The sequence below is a fragment of the Squalius cephalus genome (assembly GCF_949319135.1).
Source record: "Squalius cephalus genome assembly, chromosome: 21".
In the NCBI taxonomy this organism is placed as follows: Eukaryota; Metazoa; Chordata; class Actinopteri; order Cypriniformes; family Leuciscidae; genus Squalius; species Squalius cephalus.
Genome location: NC_137142.1, coordinates 3,057,139 through 3,085,119, shown reverse-complemented (window position 1 = coordinate 3,085,119; position 27,981 = coordinate 3,057,139). Strand labels below are relative to the sequence as shown.

At 39.2% G+C, this 27,981-nt stretch overlaps 1 protein-coding gene across 2 annotated transcripts in view; it reads right to left on the bottom strand.

Annotated features, from left to right (window-relative positions):
• Positions 1 to 27,981, bottom strand: part of lrrc1 (leucine rich repeat containing 1) — a 115,294-nt gene that overhangs the window by 47,232 nt on the left and 40,081 nt on the right. For both annotated transcript variants that reach the window (XM_079855501.1, XM_079855502.1), the window contains exons 7-13: positions 27,810 to 27,884; positions 27,042 to 27,186; positions 23,014 to 23,132; positions 21,684 to 21,767; positions 9,803 to 9,918; positions 7,124 to 7,296; positions 488 to 630 (exon numbers count right to left, since the gene is read on the bottom strand). In XM_079855501.1, coding sequence (XP_079711627.1) covers positions 488 to 630; positions 7,124 to 7,296; positions 9,803 to 9,918; positions 21,684 to 21,767; positions 23,014 to 23,132; positions 27,042 to 27,186; positions 27,810 to 27,884 — 855 coding nt within the window. The remainder of the gene's footprint in view (positions 1 to 487; positions 631 to 7,123; positions 7,297 to 9,802; positions 9,919 to 21,683; positions 21,768 to 23,013; positions 23,133 to 27,041; positions 27,187 to 27,809; positions 27,885 to 27,981) is intronic.

Here is a 27,981-nt window from a genome sequence, read left to right as displayed (position 1 = left end):
CATCCGCCATTTTTGTCCGATAAAGCAGTCATTAGATTAACGTTGGAGGATTTGAACTTGAAAAACGGTGTGTACTGATGTCTTTCCACGGTTGAAACAACATTCCTTCTGATGTTCATTCATGCTTATTTGATGCTATAAATGAACTAGAAGGAAGAGATGATCGGTTCACGAGCAGCTTTAACTGAGCGATCTGTCAGACACATTAAAGAGCCACAAAACCGTATTTATTGTTTAAATTTCTTTTAAAAAAATGTGAAAGTTGAGACTTTGTTTCATCTCAAAAGTAAGCTGGTCTGTCCTGTCTGTGAGTGTCTCTGCTCCGCGATGTATTGTTCCCTGCGTGAGAACATGGTGTGTGTGAGAGCGGCGTGTCGGACATAGCAACAGTAACTAAAGGGGGCGGGTCTTTACGAACGGTCAGTTGTCTGTAAATAAGCTTTAAAACTTGATATGTATGATTTAGCAGAGGCTCCTCCTTCCTCACCTCATCATCCTCCTCATCGTCGTCGTCCTCCATGAAGCGAATGGTGCTCATCCGGTTCAAGGCTTTGTCGTCCCAGGTGTCGTCCAGTCCCCCGCTCTCCACGAGACTCTCCAGAGCTCCACAGCGCGCCAGGTTATCCGACCCTGAACACACACAACATCTTCAGGATCAAACACATTCTCTGCTCACTTTATTTCTTCAGAAAGACACACTGAGGAGTTTATACTGCAGTGAAAGACCTCTGAGATCACGCTTCAAACCCAGTCTTAGTCACAGGCTTAGTGAGAAACAAACCCCCCAGTGACCTGACCTCTCACACACACACACACACACACACACACTCTTCACAGGAAGTGATGTCACGTTTAATGGCCAAACAAAGAGACACGAGTCATTCGATGAACCAGGCACCGTCCTTTGAGCAAACCCGAACTGATCTAGACTGAATGAGTAAAGTTGCTAACTCTTTATTTTAGTGTCCTTGTTATTATAAATTATAAACTTACTATAAAGTATGCATAATTACATGCAACTAAACCCTAACCCTATAGTAAGTACATGTAGTTATGTTATATTACTCAGTACTTAAATATAGAATTACACTGTAACAAAGACACCTTAAAATAAAGTGTAACCAAAAGGTTTTATTAAAAAAAACTTTTTAATAAAACATTTGATCAAATGTATTCAAGGTTTTTTGATTAAAATAAATATATTTTATGATAATCATTTGTTTTTACTTCCCCTTCAAGTTTGATTAAACCAAAATATGAGGAAAATATTAGTGATGCACCATAAAACCTGTAGCTGTAGTTTACCTTTCTTTGCCAAATCATTTTGTCAGATGAATACCTTAACCAAGTTCAGTGATTTGTTCTTCCTTCACGAAAAAAAAAAAAAAACACGGATATGAAAACTGTGGCCGATACCAATCATTGATAATTCTTAATATTTGACAGTCGATAACCGATATATATTGGCCGATAAATCTAAATCCACATTTTTATATAATTTTTGAGAGCCTGATTATAAAAACAAATGTCCCAAGCACACAATTATAATGTTATGTGGCCGATATGACAGACTTGCGCTGCACATGTTACACTTTACTGTATTTTCCTTTTTATGAAGTGATTCCAATCATATTTCAAGCAATTCGAGCAGCGCACATCAGAAGTGTCTCGGCTGAAGGAAATAATACATTATTTATCAGCTTTAATATATCAGCCAAATTTTCTTATCGGCCCGATAACATTAAAAATGAACATATATCGGCCGATACCGATATGGTGGCGGATATTTGTTCATTTTTAATGTTATTGTTAAATAATGTATTATTTCCTTCAGCCGAGACACTTCTGATGCGCACTGCTCGAATTGCTTGAAATATGATTGGAATCACTTCATAAAAAGGAAAATACAGTAAAGTGTAACATGTGCAGCGCAAGTCTGTCATATCGGCCACATAACATTATAATTGTGAGCTTGGGACATTTGTTTTTATAATCAGGCTCTCAAAAATTATATAAAAATGTGGATTTAGATTTATCGGCCAATATATATCGGTTATCGACTGTCAAATATAAAGAATTATCAATGATTGGTATCGGCCACAATTTTCATATCCGTGTTTTTTTTTTTTTCGTGAAGGAAGAACAAATCACTGAACTTGGTTAAGGTATTCATCTGACAAAATGATTTGGCAAAGAAAGGTAAACTACAGCTACAGGTTTTATTCTACTATGCAAAAAAGAAAATGCATAGAAAAACAAAAAGATTATAGGAAAAAGCATACATTGACAATCAATTAATATTTCATAGATTATCTCTTGTTTTTGCATGCGCTCATAGTTTCTTTCTGTAACAATCTGGCCAAAATCATATTCAGGCACAACTGCGCAATATACTTGAACATATTAAATGAAAAGACGTCAATTTTCTTAGGCTGGAAATAGAAATCTTTTGTAACAATGCCTTTACTGTCACCTTTGATGATTTTAATGCATCCTTTCTGCATAAAATTATTTTTATTTTTGTTCTGTTTTTTTCTTCTGTTTTTGTGTTTGTTTTTAAATAAATACATTTTATATATATATATTATTTTTCAAAGCACATTATAGGAGCTTAATAGTAGAGATGAAACAAAACTTGTCTGGCACGTACAAAACTGAATCCTCTACTGTATCCTTGACATGAAGCGCTGGTTTCCTCATAATGAAGGAGAGATTAAAGACTGTAGGAAAGACAAGCTTCAGTGGCAGAGGGATAAGATATGAGATATACATATGAGATATGGACGTGGGAGGGTCTGAGGTCGAGCTCAGAGGAGATAAGCCTCTTTAATCGTCCAATCCGCTGCAGTGTGGAGAAGGCAAGGCAGAGATATCAAGACCTGCTCAACACACACACACACACACACACACACACACTCACGCAGGCGGGTCGAGCCCCAGATAAACCCCACAGGACCGGCGCTAGATGAAAGCAAAACATTACACCCAAAAACCTCGGATTATTCTTGCCGATAAACTCTGCAGATCTCGACGATCTATCCACGCCTGGAAAGTGTAGTAGTGTTGGCTGGAATGGAGACTTTCTACATTTAACATTTCCCTGAACTCCACATCTTTTAGTAAAATATTTTTTTATAAATATTTATAACTGTTTTGCATCTCTGAGCAACACACGGTGGTGTTGCATTACTGAATGAACGAATCGGTTAAATGAATGATTCAATGACGCACTCATTAAGACAGTCAAATGCTTCGTTCCTGAATGAATCAGCCATTTGAACAAATCGGTTGAATGAATGATTCAATGACTCACTCATTAAGACAGTCAAATGCTTCGTTCCTGAAGGAATCATCAGTTTGAATGAATCAGTTGAATGAATGATTCAATGACTCACTCATTAAGACAGTCAAATGCTTCATTCCTGAATGAATCAGTCGTTTTAATGAATCGGTTGAATCTCAATGACTCTCTCATGAACAGTGACTTGCTGTCACCTAGTGGCGGTTTTAATTTCACATTTAAAGTATCTTTTCTTTTTTTAATAATTTCAATATATCTATCTTCATCATTTTATTTGTAACTGCAGGTTAAACACATTAATGTCCCTCTGAGCTGCAGTAAAAGCATCTAAATGTCACTTCAAAGATGAATTTTGTTGATCCTGATTTCATTTGATTGGTGACAGCCCTATGTATTTAAAGGTAAAAATACTCATAAAAATCTATTTAATCTTATTGGAAAAGATCATTTCTGTCACTGCTGCAAACTGACCCTCATACAGAATATGAAGAATATCACAAACTTTAGGAGTCTCAGATTTTGGCGCAGAATATCTAAAACTTTAGGCGCAGTCCTAAACCTGCTAAGGTACCAACAAAAACACAAATATTGTCTAATTATCGTAATCAATAAAATCCCAGAAACATTGATATATCATTCTCCGGGCCGCCACAGAAACACTGTGCTTTCTCAACAGTCGTCAAGTCAAATCATCATTTATAGCGCTTTTAACGACATAAGCCCCTTTCACACAGCACGCTGATCCCGGGAAATTGCTGTAAAATTGCTAGAGTGCCTTCTGTGTGAACGCAAACATGTCCCGGGATCGATGCCGGGATGGGGATCTGGTAACATTGCCGGGATCAGTCCCAGAACGCGCCCTGTGTGAACAAAAGCCAGGACCAATGCCGTGAGGAGTGTTTTGCTGCTCTTAGAAGAAAGTTTGTGTTCGTCATCAACAAAGAAAGAAGGAAATAATGTGTGTAAACTGGAATGAAGCCGAGAGCAGGAGCTCCTGACTGTCCGGCTGAAGCCGAGAGCGCTCGCCAGCTTTGTGGAGCGGTGCGTTAGTGTACGACCGAAGCCGGAAGGAAATGCTCGAGCGTGGTTTCTCCAGACCGAAAGTGCAGATCATTAGTAAATTAAAGACGCGGCGTAACGAAATCCACCAAGAGCACGACTACAGTGGAGAGAGAAGTAGCGGAAGATTAGACTGGCCTTTCCACAACACATCCTGACGTCACGTGTCTTTAGGGATGTGTGTGAACACACTCACTGATTCCGGAAAATCACTGGCAGTGTGAATGAACCAAAATCAAACGATCCCGGGACACATTATCCGTGTATTTTCCGGAATCTCTGTGTGAAAGGGGCAACAGAAAGCAGCTTTACAGTGATAACAGGAGATTACAGTAACAGAGATTGTGTTGGCTTTACAGCAGCTCTAGAATAAAGTTATTGTCCACCTAAAGGTAGTTTTGATTGATTCACTTCCGTTGCAAAGATCATTAACTTAGGGTCCGCTAACACGACACCGTTCTAACAGAAACCCTTAATGTGCTCCGGCCGCTCATTCGCACGACAACAGTGTCTGATGCTCGAGAACGCGAACATTGAAATAGGGTCCAAGGTGCAGGCGTTGAAAAACACTATCTCCGCATAAACTTAAAAAACGTGAACCTGTGAGAACGCTGACGGCGTGGACATGCGTATTACGTGTTCAGTCTAGGCCTGGGCGATATGGCTGAAAACTGTATCACGATATAAGTGTTTCATATCGGTCGATATCGATAATTATTGATATTTTTTATGACATATTTCAAACAAGGACCAGTCCAGGAGACAAATATATTACATTTAAAGATTTTTTATTTTAAACTTAACCTACCTCTGATTATAATCCCATCAGTTATAAAGGCAAAAATGTCAACACGACCATGGAAAACACTCACTCAAATAATTAGTCTAAAATCACAATGAACACTTAACAATTATCTCTTAACATTAAGGTGCAAAATGAAAGAATACGTAAGAAATGCTTAATAAAGGGGTGGGCGATATGGCAAACATATAATATTATGATTCATGATTTTATCACGATTCTTTTTTATGTTGGTTTTACTATTTTGTGACTGTTTTTAAAATATGGACATTAGTTTGGCTGTAATGCTCAAAGCCTTAGGTAACAAAATGTAAACAGCAGACAGGGGCGAAGATAAAAAAATGTTCTCATTATGTTCTTTGTTATTAAATATTAAGATCAAAGATACACATTACACGTACACAACTTAATATACAGATTAATAAACAGTGCTTTATGTTTTCAGCTACAGTAGGTGTATTTAACAGTAGCATTGACGAAAGTAATTAAATGAACAAATATGAAAATAAAACAAAACAGACTTCACTGTATAAATGATACATTGATACTTATTAAAGCTACTATTAAAGTTATCAGTCAAGAGCAGTGAATGATTTTCACTTTGCATTTTGTTGTTTTATTAACATTAAAGGGATAGCTCTGTTTACTGTTTGGATACCCACATTCTTCAAAATATTAATATTAGAAAATATAAGAAGGAAATTAATACAGGTTTGGAACAACATTAGAGTGCGTAAATAATGAGAGAAATTTTATTTTTGGGTGAACTATCCCTTTAAGGACAAGCGGCACCGTGTTTACTATTACTACTGTCTCTTTAAGAGCTGCGCGCGACGCGTCTAATTATACACGCATTTGACAAGCAGATTTTCTCTCAATTTTCTCAAGTTTGCTTTCACTTTAGACATATCCGACTAGTTTATGTAAACCTTGTGTGTATATAACAGTATTAGCACAATAAGACTCGAAATATCTAATTTGTAACTTTCTTATTATAAGAATGGGGTAGGAGTTTATAAGATTTTTTTTTTCTTCATCCTACTCCTGTTCTTCTTGTCATGGAATGTATTTTTGTTGCGTTTGTGTGGATTGTTGTTGTGGCATTTCGTGTTGCATTACCATGAAAAGAGAATAAATGAAATGAAATGAAATGAAAATATAACTTAGTCCAGTATTCAGGCGCTGGTAGACAGGCTTTTAGTGCATCTGACCTTCACATGTACGCGCTGAGAAACGCACACGTTAGAACAGCTCATCAGCACGCGAATAACAGAGAAACTGACGACGGTCTTGCATAATTTGCAGACGACATTGGTCTGACTACGGTCAGACTTGAAGTCAGGCGAGCTGACTTTTCCTGTTTTATCAACAATCGCTGTATCACTCGATTCACTCCACGCCGGTTCTGTTACTGAAGAATCCAACACGAGACAACAATATTGCGCAACCACACTGACTGGCTGTTAGCGTGTCACCCCCTACGTTGCAAGGTGACCAGAGAGTTGAGTGCCTTATTTGTTCTTTCCCCAAATTTGCTTCGCAACCTCTGGTTTCTTCCGACGAAGAAAAAAAAATTATCGAACGTTTTATCGAACGCATTTTTTATTGATATCGATTACGTGTCTATCGCGATACATATCGTTATCGTTTTATCGCCCAGCCCTAGTTCAGTCTATAGGTGTGTGCATTTGAATATATGTGTGTGTAGTCTTTCTTTACAAATTGATCTCAACAAATTACTTGTCTGGCCTTAAACATTCATAATACAGAATTTTTTGTCGCTTCCGCGTGTCCATGTGACCTGGAATCATCCTGACACTGTTTTATCTGTACAGGTAAAGGGAAGGAGGCCTTCACAGGGAGAGACTAGCGGACACTTCAGGACTTGCACTTGAAGTGACATTTTCTGCACATTATTCGATGAAAAGAGTCAGTGTTATGCACACATATCAGATCTGTACCTTTGTTTTCCGACTCGCAGGGTTGCTGAGGCAAGAGCACGCAGGTCAGGACCTTCTCTCCAGACTCGGGGTCCACGTCCGTCTGGAAGGTGAGCAGGGGTTTCGACTGGTTCTCCGACAGCCAGAGCGCTTTGAGCCGGAGAGTCGTGAGCGTCAAGGGCAGGTAGAGCAGCCTACACACACACACACACACACACACACACACACACACACACAGAATATCATTCACAAGAAGACACGCTTCTCTAATGCTGCAAACTCTCAAAACTCACACCAAAACTGGGAGACGCCACCAAGGTCATTCAATGGTACAGTAACTGTCAACATGCAATATTGTTAAATACCAGACTAAAATCTAGTTAAAAAAATGTAAACTTTACCAAAATCTCTATTTCTGTTGAAATAAAGAGACAAAGTTTTTGTAAACGCTGACCAAAACTGTGAGCTTTTTTCCCATGATATAAAGACGAGATCGTGAATTGAACCAAGGTCATTCAGTGATGACTGTGACTATATCAACATGCAATATTGTTAAATCCCAGACTAAAGCCGCGTTTCCACCGAAATTACCCGGAACGATTCGTCTCGGGAACTTTTTTCCCAGGAACTGTTTTCCCCCCAGGCCTGTTGATGTCCCACCGCGGTCTAAAGTACCGGGAAGATGAGTGAATGAATGAGGCATTTATATAGATTTAGATTAGGTGAATTAGTCCAGTGATGTAGGACTGCGCGCTACTTTACAGTTCCCGCTGGATTTCATCCTCTGAATTTAAGCTTAATAAAGCCTGAACCTCGTCGTCGTATTTTTTATTCAACTCCATTGTTGATTTGAATAGCAAACAACTGTTACTGCACGCACCGCAACAGACTTTTAAAAATGGTGGATGAAATAAAATGCTGCGTAAACTCAATCAAAATGCGGCATGAATCAAAGTCCCACCCCTGAAAGAGACAAAATACTGTTTGTTTTTTCCCAAGACTAAGACAAAACGACACCAAGGTCATTAAATGATAATTGTGACTATATTAACATGAAATATTGTTAAATACCAGATGCATTTAAAATGTAGTTAAAAAATAAAAACTTTACCAAAATCTCTATTTTTTTTCCCCCCCAAAAAAAAGAGACAAAATATTTTGTTATTGTCATGTTTGTGGTTGCCAGATGTCAAGAGTTTAAATCCCCCAATCAGAGCTTTTCAGTTAAAAGGATTCATTTTCTGTTTTACTTGATCATGATGATGACACTAACAAACATGTAAGAGATTTGCATTTGAGATTTTCTGCTTAAATATAAATGCCACTGAGTCCGTCTGTGTTCTGTCCCGAGCCGCTTGAGCTGTTTACTGCGACTAAATCTGCCATCAAACTGTAATAAATCCAAACATGATCTCGACTATATCGTTTGCGATTGACCAGCGGACCAATGGCATCGCAGCGTCTCAAATGTTGGTTTTGGTCGAAGTGTGTGATCAGAATGATTTGGTGTAATTCCCTCCAGAAGCGTCTCACACACACGAGTGTGTTCCCGAACACCAGCATCCGAACGGCAGAGAACATGACAGCGTTTACTGTGTTTCGTCTGACGCTCTGAGACACACTCGTTTATGATGGAGGGAAAAAGAGCCCGATTGCAGAAACTTACAGTTTTATTCCTGATATTCTGCACCAATTTCCCAGGAAGTGATGATTTTGTTCTCTTGAACACATGGGATGCAAACACTGCTTTATTCGCAAATGTTTTATGCAATATTCCAAGTTAAATTCGCAACTTTGTGTGTAAACTAGCTACTGATGACTGCATTTTCATTTTTAGATGAAGTATATCTTTAACATATATAATATACCCCTGTGGCTTTATGTTTAGCATTTATCCCAGTCCAACTGACTTCCGTTGTGAATGCATGACCATAAGTTATATGAATTTTGTGCTTTAAGTGGCTTTAAGTGCTATGTACTTACATCGAAAATAAGTACAATGTACTTATTGTGTTCATGATGTATTGTAAAACACTTTTGCTGATACTGCGGTGTGAAACGGGTAAGGTTAGGGACAGGTGTGGTATGGGTCGGTTTAAGGGTTTAAGGGTGGGTTAGGGTGTAAGGGAAAGGTCAACCATGTGATACATAAATTAATTACAGCTTTAATTACATGCAGGTATTTTCAAAATATAAGTACAGTGTAAAAACATGTATGAACACAATAAGGCCATTGCATCAAATGATAAATTTCAATGTAAGTACATAGTACTTAAAGGGTTAGTTCACCCAAAAATGAAAATTCTGTCAGTAATTACTCTCCCTCATGTTGTTCCAACCCGTAAGACTTTCGTTCATCTTCAGAACACAAATGAAGATATTTCTGATTAAATCTGAGAGCTCAGAAATATCTTCATTTGTGTTCTGAAGATGAAAGAAAGTCTTACGGGGTTGGAACAACATGAGGGAGAGTAATTACTAACAGAGTTTTCAGTTTTGGGCGAACTAACCCTTTAAAGCCACTTCATATAAAGTGGGACCTGAATTTTCTATCGTAATCGACTGCATCCCACAGATATATTAAACCAGAATCTCTTCTTCTCCCCTTCAGTGAGCCCTGAGATCTGAGCCTCATATAAATGTATAACACACATCCGTGTTCATCAAGCCCCCTGATGAGACGAGTGTGTTCTGACGAACCTGTTTCCCGAGACGTCGAGCACGTGCAGATCCGCGGCCTGCGAGAGCTCAGGAGGGATTCGTGTCAGTCGGTTCTCTCTCACACACAGGACATTCAGACTGCAACAGCCGCCGATCTGAGACACAGCAGAAAACAACATGAGCAAAGGCCCTGGAGACCACTGAGAAACCCTGTCACGAGAGAGCACAGCATTATATGAACATCAGCAGGAAAACGACTGAGAACACAGACAGTAGAGAACAACAACAACAACCTTTATTTATAAAGCACATTTAACACAATACAAATTGATCCAAAGTGCTGTACATGGAGCATAGCAGGACTACACTATATATAAAAAAAAACAATTACAAGTTTCCAAAAGCTAAAGAATAAAAATGTGTTTTCAGAGTAGATTTAAAAATGTCCAGTGAAGGAGCAGATCTCACATGATAAAGCTTGGGCCCAGCCACAGAAAAGGCCCGATCACCCTTTAATTTGTAGAAACTTCGTGACACATTTAAAAGGTCATTATAAGCCTTCTCTTTAAATAATTTTATTATGCTTTATTAGTGACACATTTGGGAAGAGAATATATTCCAAATCTGAAAATACAGTATGAGAACAATTAACTGCACAATTACTAGAAATGTTTACCTTGGATATTGTACAATTTGCAAGCAAAATTTGTGGAAAAAAACAACAAACCAGTTATATATTGTCCTTGCATTCTTGTGGCTCAGTCACACACCTGAATGAAAGGCTCATTACGTATGCAGCCTCATTATGCGGGCCCCATTGTCTCCGCAGGTGTGAATCACGCCCACCCGCATATGGCCTTTCCAAACAAAAAGTGTTTTACAAGATTTAAATCAATGTATTGTGTTATGTGAATGATTAGGCAGGTTGATTTTCACATAATTTTGAAGAAAAAATTCTAGGCAACGTCATCCATTAGTCAAAAGTCTTATTTACATATATTTAGAATGTGTTTTATGGCCTTATTTCAGAAACTTTAGTTTTTTGTTTTTGAAAAAACCATGCATAAACATTATTCTATCAAAAATACAAACATGTACATGCAAGTTGTTCACATATTATGGTAGCCCTGTTTGTGCTAAATAGAGTGAATTTACACCTTTGCCATTAATATGTTTATAAGCAACTGAAAAAAGCACAAATGTCAGGGCATGTCAGAACATCTCAAGGACCCCAAAAACCCCTCAGACCCCAGAGGGTTAAAAGCAAGTGATTTGAAGATCTAAGTGCCCTAGCAGGACAGTATGGCACAATAAGATCACAAATATATCTTGGTGCACAGCCAGATAACACCTTATAAACAAACATAAGGATCTTAAAATCAACTCGAAACTTAATGGGAAGCCAGTGAAGGGATGCCAAAACAGGAGAAATATGATCCCTCATTGACTATGACCCAGTCAAAAGTCTTGCAGCTGCATTTTGAACAATTTGTAAACGAGATAGTGAAGATTGAGGAAGACCACAATAAAGAGAGTTGCAATAGTCTAATCGTGATGTTACAAATGCATGAATTGTAACTTCTAAATCTTTGCTTGAAAGAAGGTTCTTCAACTTTGCAATAGATCTTAAATGGAAAAAGCTTCCTCTAATAACCGCACTAATTTGTTTAAATAAAAAAAATAGTGAAGAGTCAAAGATCACTCCAAGGTTTTTTGATTTGTTTGCATACCCAATAAAATGAACACAGTAAGGCCTCGTCCACATGTGTTTTCGTTTGAAAGCGCATCTTTTTCTCTCCATTTTGGCTTTATGTCACACTGAGACAGCGTTTTTATTAATGAAAAATGAATGGTAGCTTTTTTAAATGCTCTCCAAAGTAGCCTGGGAAAACCCAGACAACTCCCGGCAAATTCAGATTTGCTCGAGAAGTAGTCTGGCAAAGAGCTCATTCAAGCCCATTTCCATGGCCTAGAAATCGCGGCACCAATCAGAAACGTTGAGGCGGGCTTTACACAATGACGATCGCTCTGATTGGTTTTAGGTCTATCCAATTGCGCCCAGAGGCATTTGAGTGACGTCCGTTCAACTTTTAAATGCATTATTATATTCAAATTGCAAACACATGAGGACAGTCTCCATGAAAGACCCACTGGCAGATGAACGTGCTACTACATTTCTCTCCGAAACGGTAGGAAATTAAATTAGATTTAATAGAGGATTTTAACTGTGACAAGATGATTGACAGGGCAGTTTAAGTGACAGGATGCACGCGACAGATCCGTCCGATAAAGATGACGAAGTAGTATGTCCCAAAGCTTGCCTACTTTTTTGCTACACATTCAAAAGTAAATACCTTTTCTTCACAAAAAGAGTACATACTTTTATGGCGTAGTGTAACTTAGGCGAATTGGGACGCAGCATATGGCTTTACACGATGCCGATCGCTCTGATTGGTTTTAGGTCTGTCCAATTGCGCCCAGAGGCATTTGAGCGACGTCCGTTGGTGACGCCCCTTTGGAAATGAGTTATTAATGAAGCTTTGCCAGACCATAACTCAGTTACTACTGAGAATGGTCTGGTTTTAACCAGGCTATCTCCAAAGTGGATAAATTTGAAAAAGCTGTTTTCGCATTGTAGTGTGGACTGTGAAACCGGAGGATATTTAAAAACGATGATGTAAGTTTAGTCATGTGACGCATATTGAACCCATAGACGTTCATGTTTATACCGTATTGTGCCTGTTATGTGCTGTTCACTTTCACACAGTTGCTAAAATATGTTACTTCACACACTCTTCATGTCACAGTCCTGCGAAGATGACAGAAAACTCACTCACATGAGAGCAGTTGCGTTTTAGACCAGACATAATGGTGAGTGTGTGTGTGTGTGTGTGTGTGTGTGTGTGTGTGTGTGCGACCTGGACGCTTCAGTGAATGCGGAGATATTTTGCTAAATAAAATGATCCTGTCAGAAGAATTGCGTGACATCTTTATCATTTATTTTTCAGTCTGTATCATCTCAGTGAGCTTTTAGCGTTTTTTTTTTTTTAAGTTTCTCATCCACACTGAAACATCGGGAAACGCCTGAAAACGCAAGTGTGGATGGCGAGCGTTTTTAAACGAAAACACGGTTTTCAAATGTATCCGGATTAATGTAGACATAGCCTGAGGGTGCATTTTCACGACAACGATGCGCTTAAAACAAAGTTTTTTCTTTGAGTTTTCTGCGCATCGTCAAAAAAATACCAGTGATTTCAAAGTGTGTTTTTGAGGCTGTCTTTGGTTCACTGCAGTTTTAAGGAGAAAATACTCAGCAATGGTGTCGACTTATGAATTTGCACATGGTTTGTCTTAAAGCACGTTAAAAACACCACCTAGACACATAAACAACATTAAAAGCTGGATTTTCGCCACAGGTAAAACATTTAACTTCATGCTGGCATTTTAGAGGCATAACAACTAATGAAATGGTATTAAACTGATCCCAGATAACAAAATCAATTTATTTTTTAAATGCACGGTTAATCATATTTTAATTCTGATCACAATCATGATTCCTGCATCTCTCGATTAAGCAATCATCTGCAAAAATGTCCAGCTAGTTATGAGCTCAAATAAACCTTGTGTAATGAGTTGACCTTCTCTTGATTGGTGCAATACGGCTGAAATGAAATAATACATTTCCAAATGAGAACAACAGTGATTAATAATCTGATATAGCTTGAAGATGAAATGATATGAGATGACGACATTTTGCTGGCTTTTGTGACTGAACCGTTGTGTGAGGTCAGAGAGGTCACAGCTGAGCAATCGCTCTCAGAGAACAAGCTGCCTCATTCATTCAAAGCCGTTGTTTAAACAAGACAATAACATTCCTCAAATCTCATTCAGATTCCACCATGAAAAACCCTTTCAGAATAAGAAATGAGGGTTTCTCAAGAACTTACGACACTTGAGGACCGTTGAAGAAGACACAAGAGGCAGAACAGTAGCACAAAGAGCCGTGTGTCCATCCCGAGACATGCCACAATAACACACAGTACTACAGTTTGTACAAGAAGCCAAAGTCATGTGACTGGAGTCATGTGACACGTGATGGCATGTTGCCACAGGGCAGTATGCTAATAACACTGACTGACCTGAGGTGTGGTGTCACTGAACTGGATTAGGCCCTGAAACTGGATTTGCTGGTTAGGAAGTGTAAGGATTACCTGTCATTAGACCAATGAAAGCAGCAGGGTCACTATCGGATGAGTCGACATGTAAACCAAAGCACTCGTGACACACACGCTCACACCAGAGGGAGATTTACTGGAGTCGGCACACACTTGTGCTATTGCTCCAAGTAAGAGGCAAAACAAAGATTTGAGAAAGTCTTAAAGAGGCCATATTTTAAAAGCTTTTTATTTTGTTCAATATTTTTACATATACATATATATATATACACTGCCATTCAAAAGTTTTGGATTGGTAAGATCTGTAATGTTTTTAAAAGAAGTCTTGTATGCTCACCAAGGCTGCATTTATTTGATTAATCAAAGAATCCTGGAAAAATAACTGTTTTCAACATTGATAATAATCATACATTTTTCATGAGCATCAAATCATCATATTAGAGTGATTTCTGAAGGATCATGTGACTCTGAAGACTGGAGTAATGATGCTGAACATTCAGCTTTGATCACAGGAATAAATGACATTTGAAAATATATTAAAATAGAAAACAGTTATTTTAAATTGTAATAATATTTCACTATACTGGTTTGTTGTTGTTTTTTTTGTGGTATTTTTAATTAAATAATGCAGCCTTGGTGAGCAGAAGAGACTTATTTTAAAAACATACAAAATCTTACCAATCCCAAACTTTTGAACGGCAATATATACAGTGCCCTCCACAATTATTGAACCCCCTGGTAAATATGATCAAAATTGGCTGTAAAAAATAAATCTGCATCGATTATCCTTGTGATCTTTCATTCAAAAAATGTGCAAAATTCTAACCTTTCATTGAAGTAAAAGAATTGAAAGTGGGGGGAAAATCACATTATGAAATAAATGTTTTTCTCCAAAACACGTTGGCCACAATTATTGAAACCCTTTCATTAAATACTTTTTGCAATCTCCTTTTGCCAAGATACCAGCTCTGAGTCTTCTCCTATAATGCCTGATGAGTTTGGAGAATAACTGACAAGAGATCAGAGACCATTCCTCCATACAGAATCTCTCCAGATCCTTCAGATTCCCAGATCCATGTTGGTGCTTCTCCTCTTCAGTTCAGCCCACTCATCAGGTCAGGGGACTGAGACGGTCATGGCAGAAGCTTCATTTTGTGCTCCATAACACATTTTTGTGTTGATTTTGATGTTTGTTTTGGATCGTTGTCCTGATGGAAGATCCAACCACGGCCCATTATAAGATTTCTAGCAGAAGGCGTCAGGTTTTGATTTTTTATCTGTTGATATTTGATAGAATCCACAATGCCATGTATCTGAACAAGAAGTCCAGGACCTCCAGCAGAAAAATATGGCCACAACATTAAAGATCCAATGGTATATTAAATTGTACACATGGGGTACTTTTTATCCTTGTGTTCACCAAACCCATCTAGTGTGTTTGCTGCCAAAAAGCTCTGTTTTAGTCTCATCTGACCACAGAACCCTGTGTTGTTTGAAGATCCAGTCGTGTCTGACAATTAAATTTGCTGGAATTTGTTTTTGGAGGAGCGAGGAGGTTTTTTTTTAAACCCTCCCAAACAACATGTGGGGATGTAGGGGTTGTTTGATAATTTTTTTTTTAGGCTTTCTGACCCTAAGACTCAACTAATCTCTGCAATTCTCCATCTGTGATCCTTGGAGAGTCTTTGGCCACTCAAACTTTCATACTCGCCGTGCATTAAGACAGTATAGACACACGTCCTTTTCCTGGCAGATTCATAACATCTTTAGTTGGTTATAACTTCTTAATTATTGCCCTGATGGTCAAAATGGGGATTTTCAATTCTTTAGCTATTGTCTTACAGCCACTTTCTAGTTTGTGATGCTCAACAATCTTTTGCTACGCATCAGAACTGTATTCTGTGGTTTTACTCATTGTGATGGATGATTAAGGGGATTTGGCCTTTGTGTTTCCTCATATTTAAACTCCTGTGAAACACGAAGTCATAGCTGGACAGTTTCATGTTCCTAGTCACCCTGGTGTACTAAAAAAGGTAAATATTAATGGGAATATACTTCAGAGATATTTTACTCGTAAAAAATTCTAGGGGTTTCAATAATTGTGGCCAACATGTTTTGGAGAAAAACATTTATTTCATAATGTGATTTCCCCCCACTTTCAATTCTTTTACTTCAATGAAAGGTTAGAATTTTGCACATTTTTTGAATGAAAGATCACAAGGATAATCGATGCAGATTTATTTTTTACAGCCAATTTTGATCATATTTACCAGGGGGTTCAATAATTGTGGAGGGCACTGTATATAAAAATACACACACATACAGTAGAGTATATATACACATTCATACATACATATATATATACATACATTACATACATACATGCCTACATACATACAAGGGGCCGCACAAGCCAAAATCAATTCTTCTACTGTCACACACATACATTCCCCTTTCACATACATATTTCTACTGTCTCACACATACATACATTTCTACTCTCACATACACATACATTCTCCTTTCACATACATACATTTCTACTCTCACACACACTTACATTGTCCTTTCACATACATACATTTCTATAGGCACACACACATACATTCTCCTTATATATGTATATATATATATATATATGTATATGTCATGGTGCACTCATGAATGCGTGTTGGAAATTTGCTCACTTTAATAACTCTGTAAACTCAATCGCTTTATGAGCCAAGCTTAAACAACAAGCCCAAAAACGCTTTAGCCTAATAAGTGGACATGACAACACTGAAAGAGTGGTTCTGTGAAAATTGTTGAGTTCACTCCCTGAACTCAACTTAGGGGACTCACTCCCTACACTCAAGTTAGAGGACTCAGTTCCAATTCCTAAACTCAACTAAAGGGACTCACTCTCACTCCATAAACTCAACTTAAGGGACTCACTCCCACTCCCTAAACTCAACTTAGGGGACTCACTCCCACTCCCTAAACTCAACTTAAGGGACTCACTCCCACTCCCTAAACTCAACTTAGGGGACTCACTCTCACTCCCTAAACTCAACTTAAGGGACTCACTCTCACTCCCTAAACTCAACTTAAGGGACTCACTCCCACTCCCTAAACTCAACTTAGGGGACTCACTCTCACTCCCTAAACTCAACTTAAGGGACTCACTCCCACTCCCTAAACTCAACTTAAGGGACTCACTCCCACTCCCTAAACTCAACTTAGGGGACTCACTCTCACTCCCTAAACTCAACTTAAGGGACTCACTCCCACTCCCTAAACTCAACTTAAGGGACTCACTCTCACTCACTAAACTCAACTAAAGGGACTCAATCCCACTCCCTAAACTCAACTTAGGGGACTCACTCTCACTCACTAAACTCAACTAAAGGGACTCACTCTCACTCACTAAACTCAACTTAGGGGACTCACTCTCACTCACTAAACTCAACTAAAGGGACTCACTCTCACTCACTAAACTCAACTTAAGGGACTCACTCTCACTCACTAAACTCAACTAAAGGGACTCACTCCCACTCACTAAACTCAACTAAAGGGACTCAATCCCACTCCCTAAACTCAATTTAGGGGACTCACTCTCACTCACTAAACTCAACTAAAGGGACTCACTCTCACTCACTAAACTCAACTTAAGGGACTCACTCTCACTCACTAAACTCAACTAAAGGGACTCACTCCCACTCACTAAACTCAACTAAAGGGACTCACTCTCACTCACTAAACTCAACTAAAGGGACTCACTCTCACTCACTAAACTCAACTAAAGGGACTCACTCTCACTCACTAAACTCAACTAAAGGGACTCACTCTCACTCACTAAACTCAACTAAAGGGACTCACTCTCACTCACTAAACTCAACTAAAGGGACTCACTCTCACTCACTAAACTCAACTAAAGGGACTCACTCTCACTCACTAAACTCAACTTAAGGGACTCACTCTCACTCACTAAACTCAACTAAAGGGACTCACTCTCACTCACTAAACTCAACTTAAGGGACTCACTCCCACTCACTAAACTCAACTTAAGGGACTCACTCTCACTCACTAAACTCAACTTAAGGGACTCACTCTCACTCCCTAAACTCAACTAAAGGGACTCACTCTCACTCACTAAACTCAACTAAAGGGACTCACTCTCACTCACTAAACTCAACTAAAGGGACTCACTCTCACTCACTAAACTCAACTAAAGGGACTCACTCTCACTCACTAAACTCAACTTAAGGGACTCACTCTCACTCACTAAACTCAACTAAAGGGACTCACTCTCACTCACTAAACTCAACTTAAGGGACTCACTCTCACTCACTAAACTCAACTTAAGGGACTCACTCTCACTCCCTAAACTCAACTTAAGGGACTCACTCCCACTCCCTGAACTCAACTTAAGGGACTCACTCCCACTCCCACTCCCTAAACTCAACTGAGGGGACTCACTCCCACTCCCTGAACTCAACTTAGGGGACTCAATCCCACTCCCTAAACTCAACTCCCACTCCCTAAACTCAACTTAGGGGACTCACTCCCACTCCCTGAACTCAACTTAAGGGACTCACTCCCAATCCCTAAACTCAACTTAAGGGACTCCCTAAACTCAACTTGGAGGACTCACTCCCACTCCCTAAACTCAACTTAAGGGACTCACTCCCACTCCCTAAACTCAACTTAAGGGACTCACTCCCACTCCCTAAACTCAATTTAAGGGACTCACTCCCACTCCCTAAACTCACTCTCACATTTAAATGAGGTTGTCACTCCTGAAACTTTACAGTGTCTGTCCTCTGCACTTCTTTAACTGTCTGGTTTGGTTTAACTACCAATTCAGACCTCAAAAGACTTCAGCGGATAGTCAGGACTGTTGAGAGAATCATCGGTACACCCCATCCCACACTCCTAGAACTAGAGTTGTCTTTGGTACCAAGTTGGCACTGAAATTTAAAAAATGTAACGCTTTGAGCACTGATGAATGGAATCATAAACACCTCTGAATGGCCATTGTACTCACACGCTCATTGGATTTGTCTGTGAATGGCTACAATGATCAGCGCTTCAAAAACATGTTGTAAATATACATCAATAGCCGCATTTCCACTGTCGGGCCAGAGCCGGGCGTGCTAGTGCGTGCCAGGGGCTTCCTCTGGGCCAACGGCCACGGTTTTCTGGCCCGCCGAATACCTTGGTCCAAAGCGGGCCAGCTCGGGCTAGAGGAGTGGTTACGAACAGGGGCGGAGTTAACCTGAGTCTGGAGACGACAGCACCGGATGATTTCATATACCAGCTAACATCAGCATTAAAGACTTTTAAAATCATTTACCTCAAAACTCGCTTTCATGTTTGAATGCCTTCTGTTTATGATCCGATGTGGATTCTGATCACCATATAAGGTAGAAATATTTATACGCGATGCAAAAGACTATGCACGCTAACCATTACCATAGTAAACATGGTAAACATGAACGCTTGAAGAAATTAGACAAATTATAAATGCTTTCACAATCATGTTTTTATTTTATCTGTCAGTAGCCTACGTCTCGTCTCTTTATACCGGACTATCATAAAATAAAGCAACTTTTTTTGCGGGAGCTTCCTCTGTTTCTCTGACTGAAAATATAATTGTAGCCTAGGAGAGGGTGCTAAAGCTCATCAGGTCGTATTTCTGGTGGCATATTTGTAGAAATTATCATTCTTTCTAAATGTGGTGTAAATATGTCCTGTAACTACCAAATATACAGAAACAGACACGAATGAATAAGTAAGTCTGTCCTCTTTGTTTTTTTTTAAACGGTAAGCCACTTTATTTCTGTGTGGCTAATGTGCAATTTTGACACAAATTAATTCATTATGATCAATGTATCTCTTTTTATTGTAAACCTGTGGTAAAACATCGATTCTTGGGTTTTAAATATTCAAGTAAACAACACAAATGCCAGCAAATGGTCATTTTTATCATGTTGGTTTTGCGATCTCACTAGTTTCCAGTGATTTCTTTCTGATTCGTCTGATCCGACAGTGGAAACGCGGCTAATGTCACTCTTCACCGAACACAGAAACACACGGGAGTGTTTGAAAGCAGGACCGGTCCGCTGATAGAGTCCAGCTTGTGGTTTCAAACGCTCACGCTTCCAAAACACTCTCAAACACTTCTGTGCGCTGATCATTGTAGCCAATCACAGACATATTTGATGAGCTTGTGAACACAATGGCCAATCAGAGGTTTATGATTCTGCTCAACAGCGATCAAAGAGTCACATTTTTAAAATTTCAGAACCGACTTGGTACCAAAATCGGTGCTTTTTGACAACTACCAAGAACTGTAAGAACTCATCCAGCAGGAGGAAAAAGGCTGATTGTGATTCTGCACTGTAAGCTTCTGTCACCAAGACAAATTCCTTATGTGTGTAAGAATACTTTGCAATGAATCTAATTGTAGATTACATGCAAACTCACGGTTATGGTAATGGGCGAGACATTCCCCAAACATGCTTGAAGCGCCTGACCAATCACAACACACTGCTCCAGCCGACCAATCAGAGCACAGAGTGCTTTTCAGAAGGAGGGGCTTCATAGAGGCAGGAACTAAACAGAGCGTTACTGACAGACTGGGAAGAGAGGAGCCGCAACAATGGAGAATATGAGGAAAATAATCAACCTGTTCTAGTAGAGCCCAAAAACAACATAAAGACTTTGAAAAAGGGCAGAATACGGCCTCTAATAATAAACCACCACAAAACTATTAACTAATAAAGTATTACAACACTGTGACATCACAGAAAATCTAAATAGATTTCAAACAGGTGATGGATACTATTTTCTCAATGTAAAGGAGCATGTGATACTAGATATTGTATCTGGCATGCACCTAATTTCTTATCACAGTTGTATTATAACACCATGATCTAACCTTAAAGGTTTCTGGTCATGTATAACTAACAAAAAGAGCCTTGTTTAAGTCACATAAAAAAAAAAAAAAAATTCAAACAAGAAAAAAAAAAAAAAAATCAAGTCAAGGTTCTGGGAAAAACCATCAAGGCCTTGTTCTAGTCATAAACAACAAAGTCCTTCAGTGAAGGTAGCCATTAAAAAGAAGCACACTGACATTTTAACCCAATGTAGGAGTACTTCAGCATTTCAGCTCAGAAATACCTGCAGGACGACCTTGAGCCCACACAAAAGACAAAACTCTTAATCCACTCACTTAAAAACGTCTTGTTATAAAAGTAATTAGCAAACGGTTAGCAATAAAAACATAACTTCCATTCTTGATACTGTTAAACATATTTGGTGAACATTGTTAGCCTGCTTGCAAAGTGAAGTCTAATATAAAGTGTATGAGTAAACAAGCAAGAGAAACTAGTTCCAAGTATATCAGAGCAGTTAGTAAGAATTTGCTGTAGGCAAACTTGAGTGAACACAGTTTCACCAGAGGCACAGAGAAGTGTGACAGATGTTTTATAAGATAGTTCGTTATGCTGCCATCAAGTCCCTGTTTAAGTTGGGAGATTGTAATTAGGGTGTGATGAGCATTAAAGTGACTTGAAATGCACAGGTTGGGCAATTTGAAGCTTTTAACACAAGCACTGTGAAATGAAGGATAGGAAAAAGATTTACATTAGGTGTGTAGTTTATCATTCTCGTGCTGCCACAGAGAATGATGGGAAATGTGGTTATGTTACCTGAGCCTACTGTTTTTTCGTGAATAAGGCCCATTGACTGGGATGGCATACCTCTTTCGGTAAAGACGTCAGTCGATTCCTATCACAGTTGAAGTTGGACAGTTTCTTTAGTTTTCCAATACTTCTTGGCAAATTCTGAGAGACAAAAGAAAACACAGACATTCTGTGAAAATGAAAATGACTTTACATCTACTGTCAGAGGGAAATGCCTACACTGCAAAAACTGCTTTTCTTACCTAATATTTTTGTCTTGTTTCCAGTCCAAATAGATCAAAATTATTAAATCAAGAAGCATTTGCTAGATTAGTAAAATACCATAAGATATTATGTCTTGTTTTCTGGGTAAATAAATCAAAATTAAGCGAGTTGTTGCTTAAAAAAAAAAAAATTGTCTGCCAATGACGTTAGAAAAATCTTAATCTTAATTCAAACAGAAACAAGATTATGTTTCTTACCCCACTGGCAGATAATTGTGCTTAAGTCACTTCATTTAGATTTTTTTTCCCCCAGAAAACAAGACATATTATCTTATGGCATTTTACTACTTCAGTAAATGCATCTTGATTTTAGACTTTTTTTATATTTGGACTGGAAACAAAAATATTATAAATATATTAAAAATATTAAGAAAAGCATTTTTTGCAGTGTATGATTAATATTCAACAATAATAAACTCTGCATATCACAGTTCTTCCCATCATTTAAAGTATTCACTTTAGTCAGCACAAATTCTTAGCAAACTCAATTCATTTTCAATGGGAAGGCGTGCCAAGCTTGTTCACCAGAATCCTTATGAATCTTTTCATTGCTGCTGCTAGTCATTGATAATTCAGAGTTTATTGTATTCATAACCAATATAAATGGCATTTGGCTTTTATCTGATCTAAATCAACAGAGGAAAATAAGACAGGCTACTTACAGTTGCTGATTTTTTTGTCAATGGGACATGATTAGAAAATGCTTAACGTGGCTTAGTGTAAATTGTAAATTTTTTAAGAGTAATACTTATTAACACATTAATCTGACAGACTTTTTTATTACTCTGATTTCTCTCTTGTTAACTGCTCAGAATGCAGAAGACGACTTTTTTCTTTAGAATTGCGACTTTATATCTCACAATTCTGACTTTATAACTCGCAATTGCAACTTTATATCACGCAATTCTGAGATAAAAAGTCGCAATTGCCTTTTTTAATTTTTTATTCTGCAGCGGAAACAAGCTTCCATAAGGACACTACATATAAATTCAATTAAATTAAAATTTTATTTAATAGTTATATAAACTTAAATATTAGAGGAGTAATACTTCAGACATGAATCTGACTGCCTTCTTTCCTCCTCTGATTGCACAGCTCAGATCCGGTCGAGGAGCGTAACTCACCACCAGCTGGTTCTCTGTCAGCACTAGCTCTGTCAGGCTTTCACAGTTCCCGATGCTCTCCGGCAGTTGAAGTAATCGGTTCTGATCCGCTTTCAAAATCGAGAGCCGTCTTAATTTTCCTAAGGGAAAACATATTTCACAGTATGAATACTGGTTAAAAAAATCAATCCGCCACAGAATGACAGATAAATAAAGGTAATTACGACTTTTATAAAGTCAGAATTGCGTGATTAAAAGCTAGCAATTGTGAGAAATAAACTCGAAATTCTGACTTTTTTTCTCAGAACTGCATGTTTATATCTCGCAATTCTGACTTTATAACTCGCAGTTGGAGATGCAAACTCAGAATTGCATGATCGTTATATAAAGTCACAATTGTGTGTAAAGCTAGGTTTATACTCGGCGCGTCTGCACGAGCGCGAAGGTGCGCGCGGCAAAAATGACATCATTGCGTGAACTGGAGCGAGTGTAGAGGAGTGTGTAGAGGAGTGTGTGAACTGGAGCGAGTGTAGAGGAGTGTGTAGAGGAGTGTGTGAACTGGAGCGAGTGTAGAGGAGTGTGTGAACTGGAGCGAGTGTAGAGGAGTGTGTGAACTGGAGCGAGTGTAGAGGAGTGTGTGAACTGGAGCGAGTGTAGAGGAGTGTGTAGAGGAGTGTGTGAACTGGAGCGAGTGTAGAGGAGTGTGTAGAGGAGTGTGTGAACTGGAGCGAGTGTAGAGGAGTGTGTAGAGGAGTGTGTGAACTGGAGCGAGTGTAGAGGAGTGTGTAGAGGAGTGTGTGAACTGGAGCGAGTGTAGAGGAGTGTGTGAACTGGAGCGAGTGTAGAGGAGTGTGTAGAGGAGTGTGTGAACTGGAGCGAGGGTAGAGGAGTGTGTAGAGGAGTGTGTGAACTGGAGCGAGTGTAGAGGAGTGTGTAGAGGAGTGTGTGAACTGGAGCGAGTGTAGAGGAGTGTGTAGAGGAGAGTGTGAACTGGAGCGAGTGTAGAGGAGTGTGTAGAGGAGTGTGTGAACTGGAGCGAGTGTAGAGGAGTGTGTAGAGGAGTGTGTGAACTGGAGCGAGTGTAGAGGAGTGTGTAGAGGAGTGTGTGAACTGGAGCGAGTGTAGAGGAATGTGTAGAGGAGTGTGTAGAGGAGTGTGTAGAGGAGTGTGTGAACTGGAGCGAGTGTAGAGGAGTGTGTAGAGGAGTGTGTGAACTGGAGCGAGTATAGAGGAGTGTGTAGAGGAGTGTGTGAACTGGAGCGAGTGTAGAGGAGTGTGTAGAGGAGTGTGTGAACTGGAGCGAGTGTAGAGGAGTGTGTGAACTGGAGCGAGTGTAGAGGAGTGTGTGAACTGGAGCGAGTGTAGAGGAGTGTGTGAACTGGAGCGAGTGTAGAGGAGTGTGTAGAGGAGTGTGTGAACTGGAGCGAGTGTAGAGGAGTGTGTAGAGGAGTGTGTGAACTGGAGCGAGTGTAGAGGAGTGTGTAGAGGAGTGTGTGAACTGGAGCGAGTGTAGAGGAGTGTGTAGAGGAGTGTGTGAACTGGAGCGAGTGTAGAGGAGTGTGTAGAGGAGTGTGTGAACTGGAGCGAGTGTAGAGGAATGTGTAGAGGAGTGTGTAGAGGAGTGTGTAGAGGAGTGTGTGAACTGGAGCGAGTGTAGAGGAGTGTGTAGAGGAGTGTGTGAACTGGAGCGAGTGTAGAGGAGTGTGTAGAGGAGTGTGTGAACTGGAGCGAGTATAGAGGAGTGTGTAGAGGAGTGTGTGAACTGGAGCGAGTGTAGAGGAGTGTGTAGAGGAGTGTGTGAACTGGAGCGAGTGTAGAGGAGTGTGTAGAGGAGTGTGTGAACTGGAGCGAGTGTAGAGGAGTGTGTGAACTGGAGCGAGTGTAGAGGAGTGTGTGAACTGGAGCGAGTGTAGAGGAGTGTGTAGAGGAGTGTGTGAACTGGAGCGAGTGTAGAGGAGTGTGTAGAGGAGTGTGTGAACTGGAGCGAGTGTAGAGGAGTGTGTAGAGGAGTGTGTGAACTGGAGCGAGTGTAGAGGAGTGTGTAGAGGAGTGTGTGAACTGGAGCGAGTGTAGAGGAGTGTGTGAACTGGAGCGAGTGTAGAGGAGTGTGTAGAGGAGTGTGTGTGTAGATGTGTGTGTGAACTGATATGAGTGTGTGTAGATGAGTGTGTGAACTGATATGAGTGTGTGTAGATGAGTGTGTGAACTGATATGAGTGTGTGTAGATGAGTGTGTGAACTGATATGAGTGTGTGTAGATGTGTGTGTAGATCAGAGATGGGACCAAGTCACACATGTGCAAGTCTCAAGTAAGTCTCAAGTCTTAACCTTCAAGTCTCAAGTAAGTCCCAAGTATTTTTTTCTTGGGCAAGTCAAGTCAAGTCAAGTCAAGTCACAGGCTATGTCAAGTCAAGTCAAGTCAAGTCCTGTAGTAGGTCAAGTCAAGTCACCTTATTATTGTAATTTTACCTGCAGAATCTGATCTTAATAAAGTGAAAAGACCAGATATGGGTAACTGTCAATAAATTACAATAATTTGGAGTTGCATTGTAAATACTCATGTTCAGTAAAATACATCATGGAATCAAACAAAATTGTAACTTCATAAAATTATTTATTTTTCACTTCTGCCAACAGTGTTTAAAATGTAACAAAGTTTAATGTTGTACGTAAACTGTGTTTACAATAAGTGTATTGTGATTGTCAAAACATTTTAGTAACTAAACTGAATTGTATTCGGTTTAGTGACAACATGTTACAATGTTTACATGGTACAATTTCTGGTAAGCTACGCTTTTTTATTATTTCAATTCAATTATTGTGATCTGATTTAATATTGACTCATTTGGATAAATATTAGGTAGGCTACACAAGATAGGCATTCATTTTTCTCAAGAAAAAAAACAACTTACCTAATGCTGTAAACATACAGAGAGATATAATGCGTTTTTTATTATAATAACAACTTTATTTAATGATAAGTAAAAATATAATAAATATGTAATAGTACACATATTTAGCAAAATACTTTTTTCTAGCCAACTAACGTGCTATAGCCATATTATGGTCATCAAATGGCTTTCCTGGGGTAAATGTTATGTGACATAATTGTTCTCCAGCTGTTTTATTGACCCATTTGTTTGATTGATTGGTCGATATTATGTATGAGGAATATACATTTCGGTAAGTTGTAGGCCTACTGTATCTTTCAACATTGTTCATTCGTGTTTGTTTACTAGCTAGAGATGATCGGTTCACCTGCCGCTATAGGGATCTGTCGCGTCACATTTACAAGCGCCAAAACGGTATTTATTGTTTGAATTTCGTAATAAAAGTGACAGAATCTGAGAGCTGAGATTTTTTTTATATCATAAGTAACCTGCTCTTGGCGTCGCGATTTTTCTGTGCGTGAGAAAATGAATGTGTGGCGACGTGAGAGCATGTGAAAAGTGTCGTGTGTGTCTCACGGTGAATGCGTGAGTTGGCAGCTCTGTCTGGCTATCCGCGATGTTAATGTTGCATGTCTTGCAAAGCGCTGTTCATCTTTTGCCATCTTGTGAATAATTCTTGAAGCCGAAAGCGATGACCCTCGGAGTCAGTACCCCTCCGGCTGACATGTTGATGTGATATCTGATCTAAGTGGGCGTGGTGTGCAAGGTACGAGAGGGCGCGCGCGACTGATGATAGTGTCGTGATCCAGTCATGACAACGCTATTCTCAGCCTGCGCTCCAGCTGGGTAATCAACTTTATTTTTTTAAATAATTTATATATTTTATATTCAAACTGAAAACATGATGTGATTAATACTCAAGTCATTCAAGTCATCGTGTCTCAAGTCAAGTCAAGTCCCGAGTCTTTAACTTCCAAGTCCGAGTCAAGTCTCAAGTATTTAATTTTTTGTCAAGTCAAGTCACAAGTCATAAAAATAGCGACTCGAGTCGACTCGAGTCGAAGTCACCAAGTCACAAGTCCCCATGTCTGGTGTAGATGTGTGTGTGTACTGATATGAGTGTGTGTAGATGTGTGTGTAGATGTGTGTGTGAACTGACCGAGGCCCTCTGGCAGCAGGTCGATGAGGTTCTGGGACACCAGCAGATCCGTGAGGCAGAGCAGATTCCCCATCTCTTCCGGGAGATGCTCCAACTTATTCTCAGATACATCCAGACACGTAAGGCTTCTCATACTGCCCAGCTCCTGAGGCAGAGAAAACACACACACACACACACACACACACACACGCGCACGCAAACGTAAACAGACATGCAACCACAACCACACAAAAAAGCCTCTAGGATCCTGAGGAAGTCGAGTAGCTTGTTCTTGATGGATGGAGAATAACTCAAATCAAGTGTATGTAAAGGAGCAGAATATATATCGCTTCATCAGACATTTGATTAGAAAATGAATGCAAACGAACTTTTGGTAACACTTTCTATGAAGTCCATACTTATAATGCATTATAGCTCAATTTATACTTATTTGTAAGTAGTATTACTATTCTATAAATATATTAATAAAGCCTCATTAAGACATATACTGCATTACAAGAACAGTTTACATTTATATTATTTTTATAATTAGTTACTTATAAATCAGTGTATAGTGGATTATGAGCATGCACATTGAAAAAGCATAAATGTAACTAACTGTTCCTATAATGCACTACAGGTCTTAATGAGTCTTTATAAATAGATTTAGAGAAAAGTAATGCTTATTTTATAGGCTATAATTCATTATAAGCATGCACTTCATAGAAAGCGTTACCTAACTTTCTTTTGAAAATGACATGAACTCATGAAGTTTGAGAAATACTTTACCGGTGGTATTTCAGACAGCTGGTTCCCGTCCAGCCACAGGTCCTTCAGGCTGACCAGACAACCTATTGTCTCCGGCTGCAAGAAAACACGTTTGACAGAGTTCAGACGAGCAGCACTGAGTGTTACCGGCAAACACAAGAATGCAGATCCGTGCCAAACATGCGTGAAATGC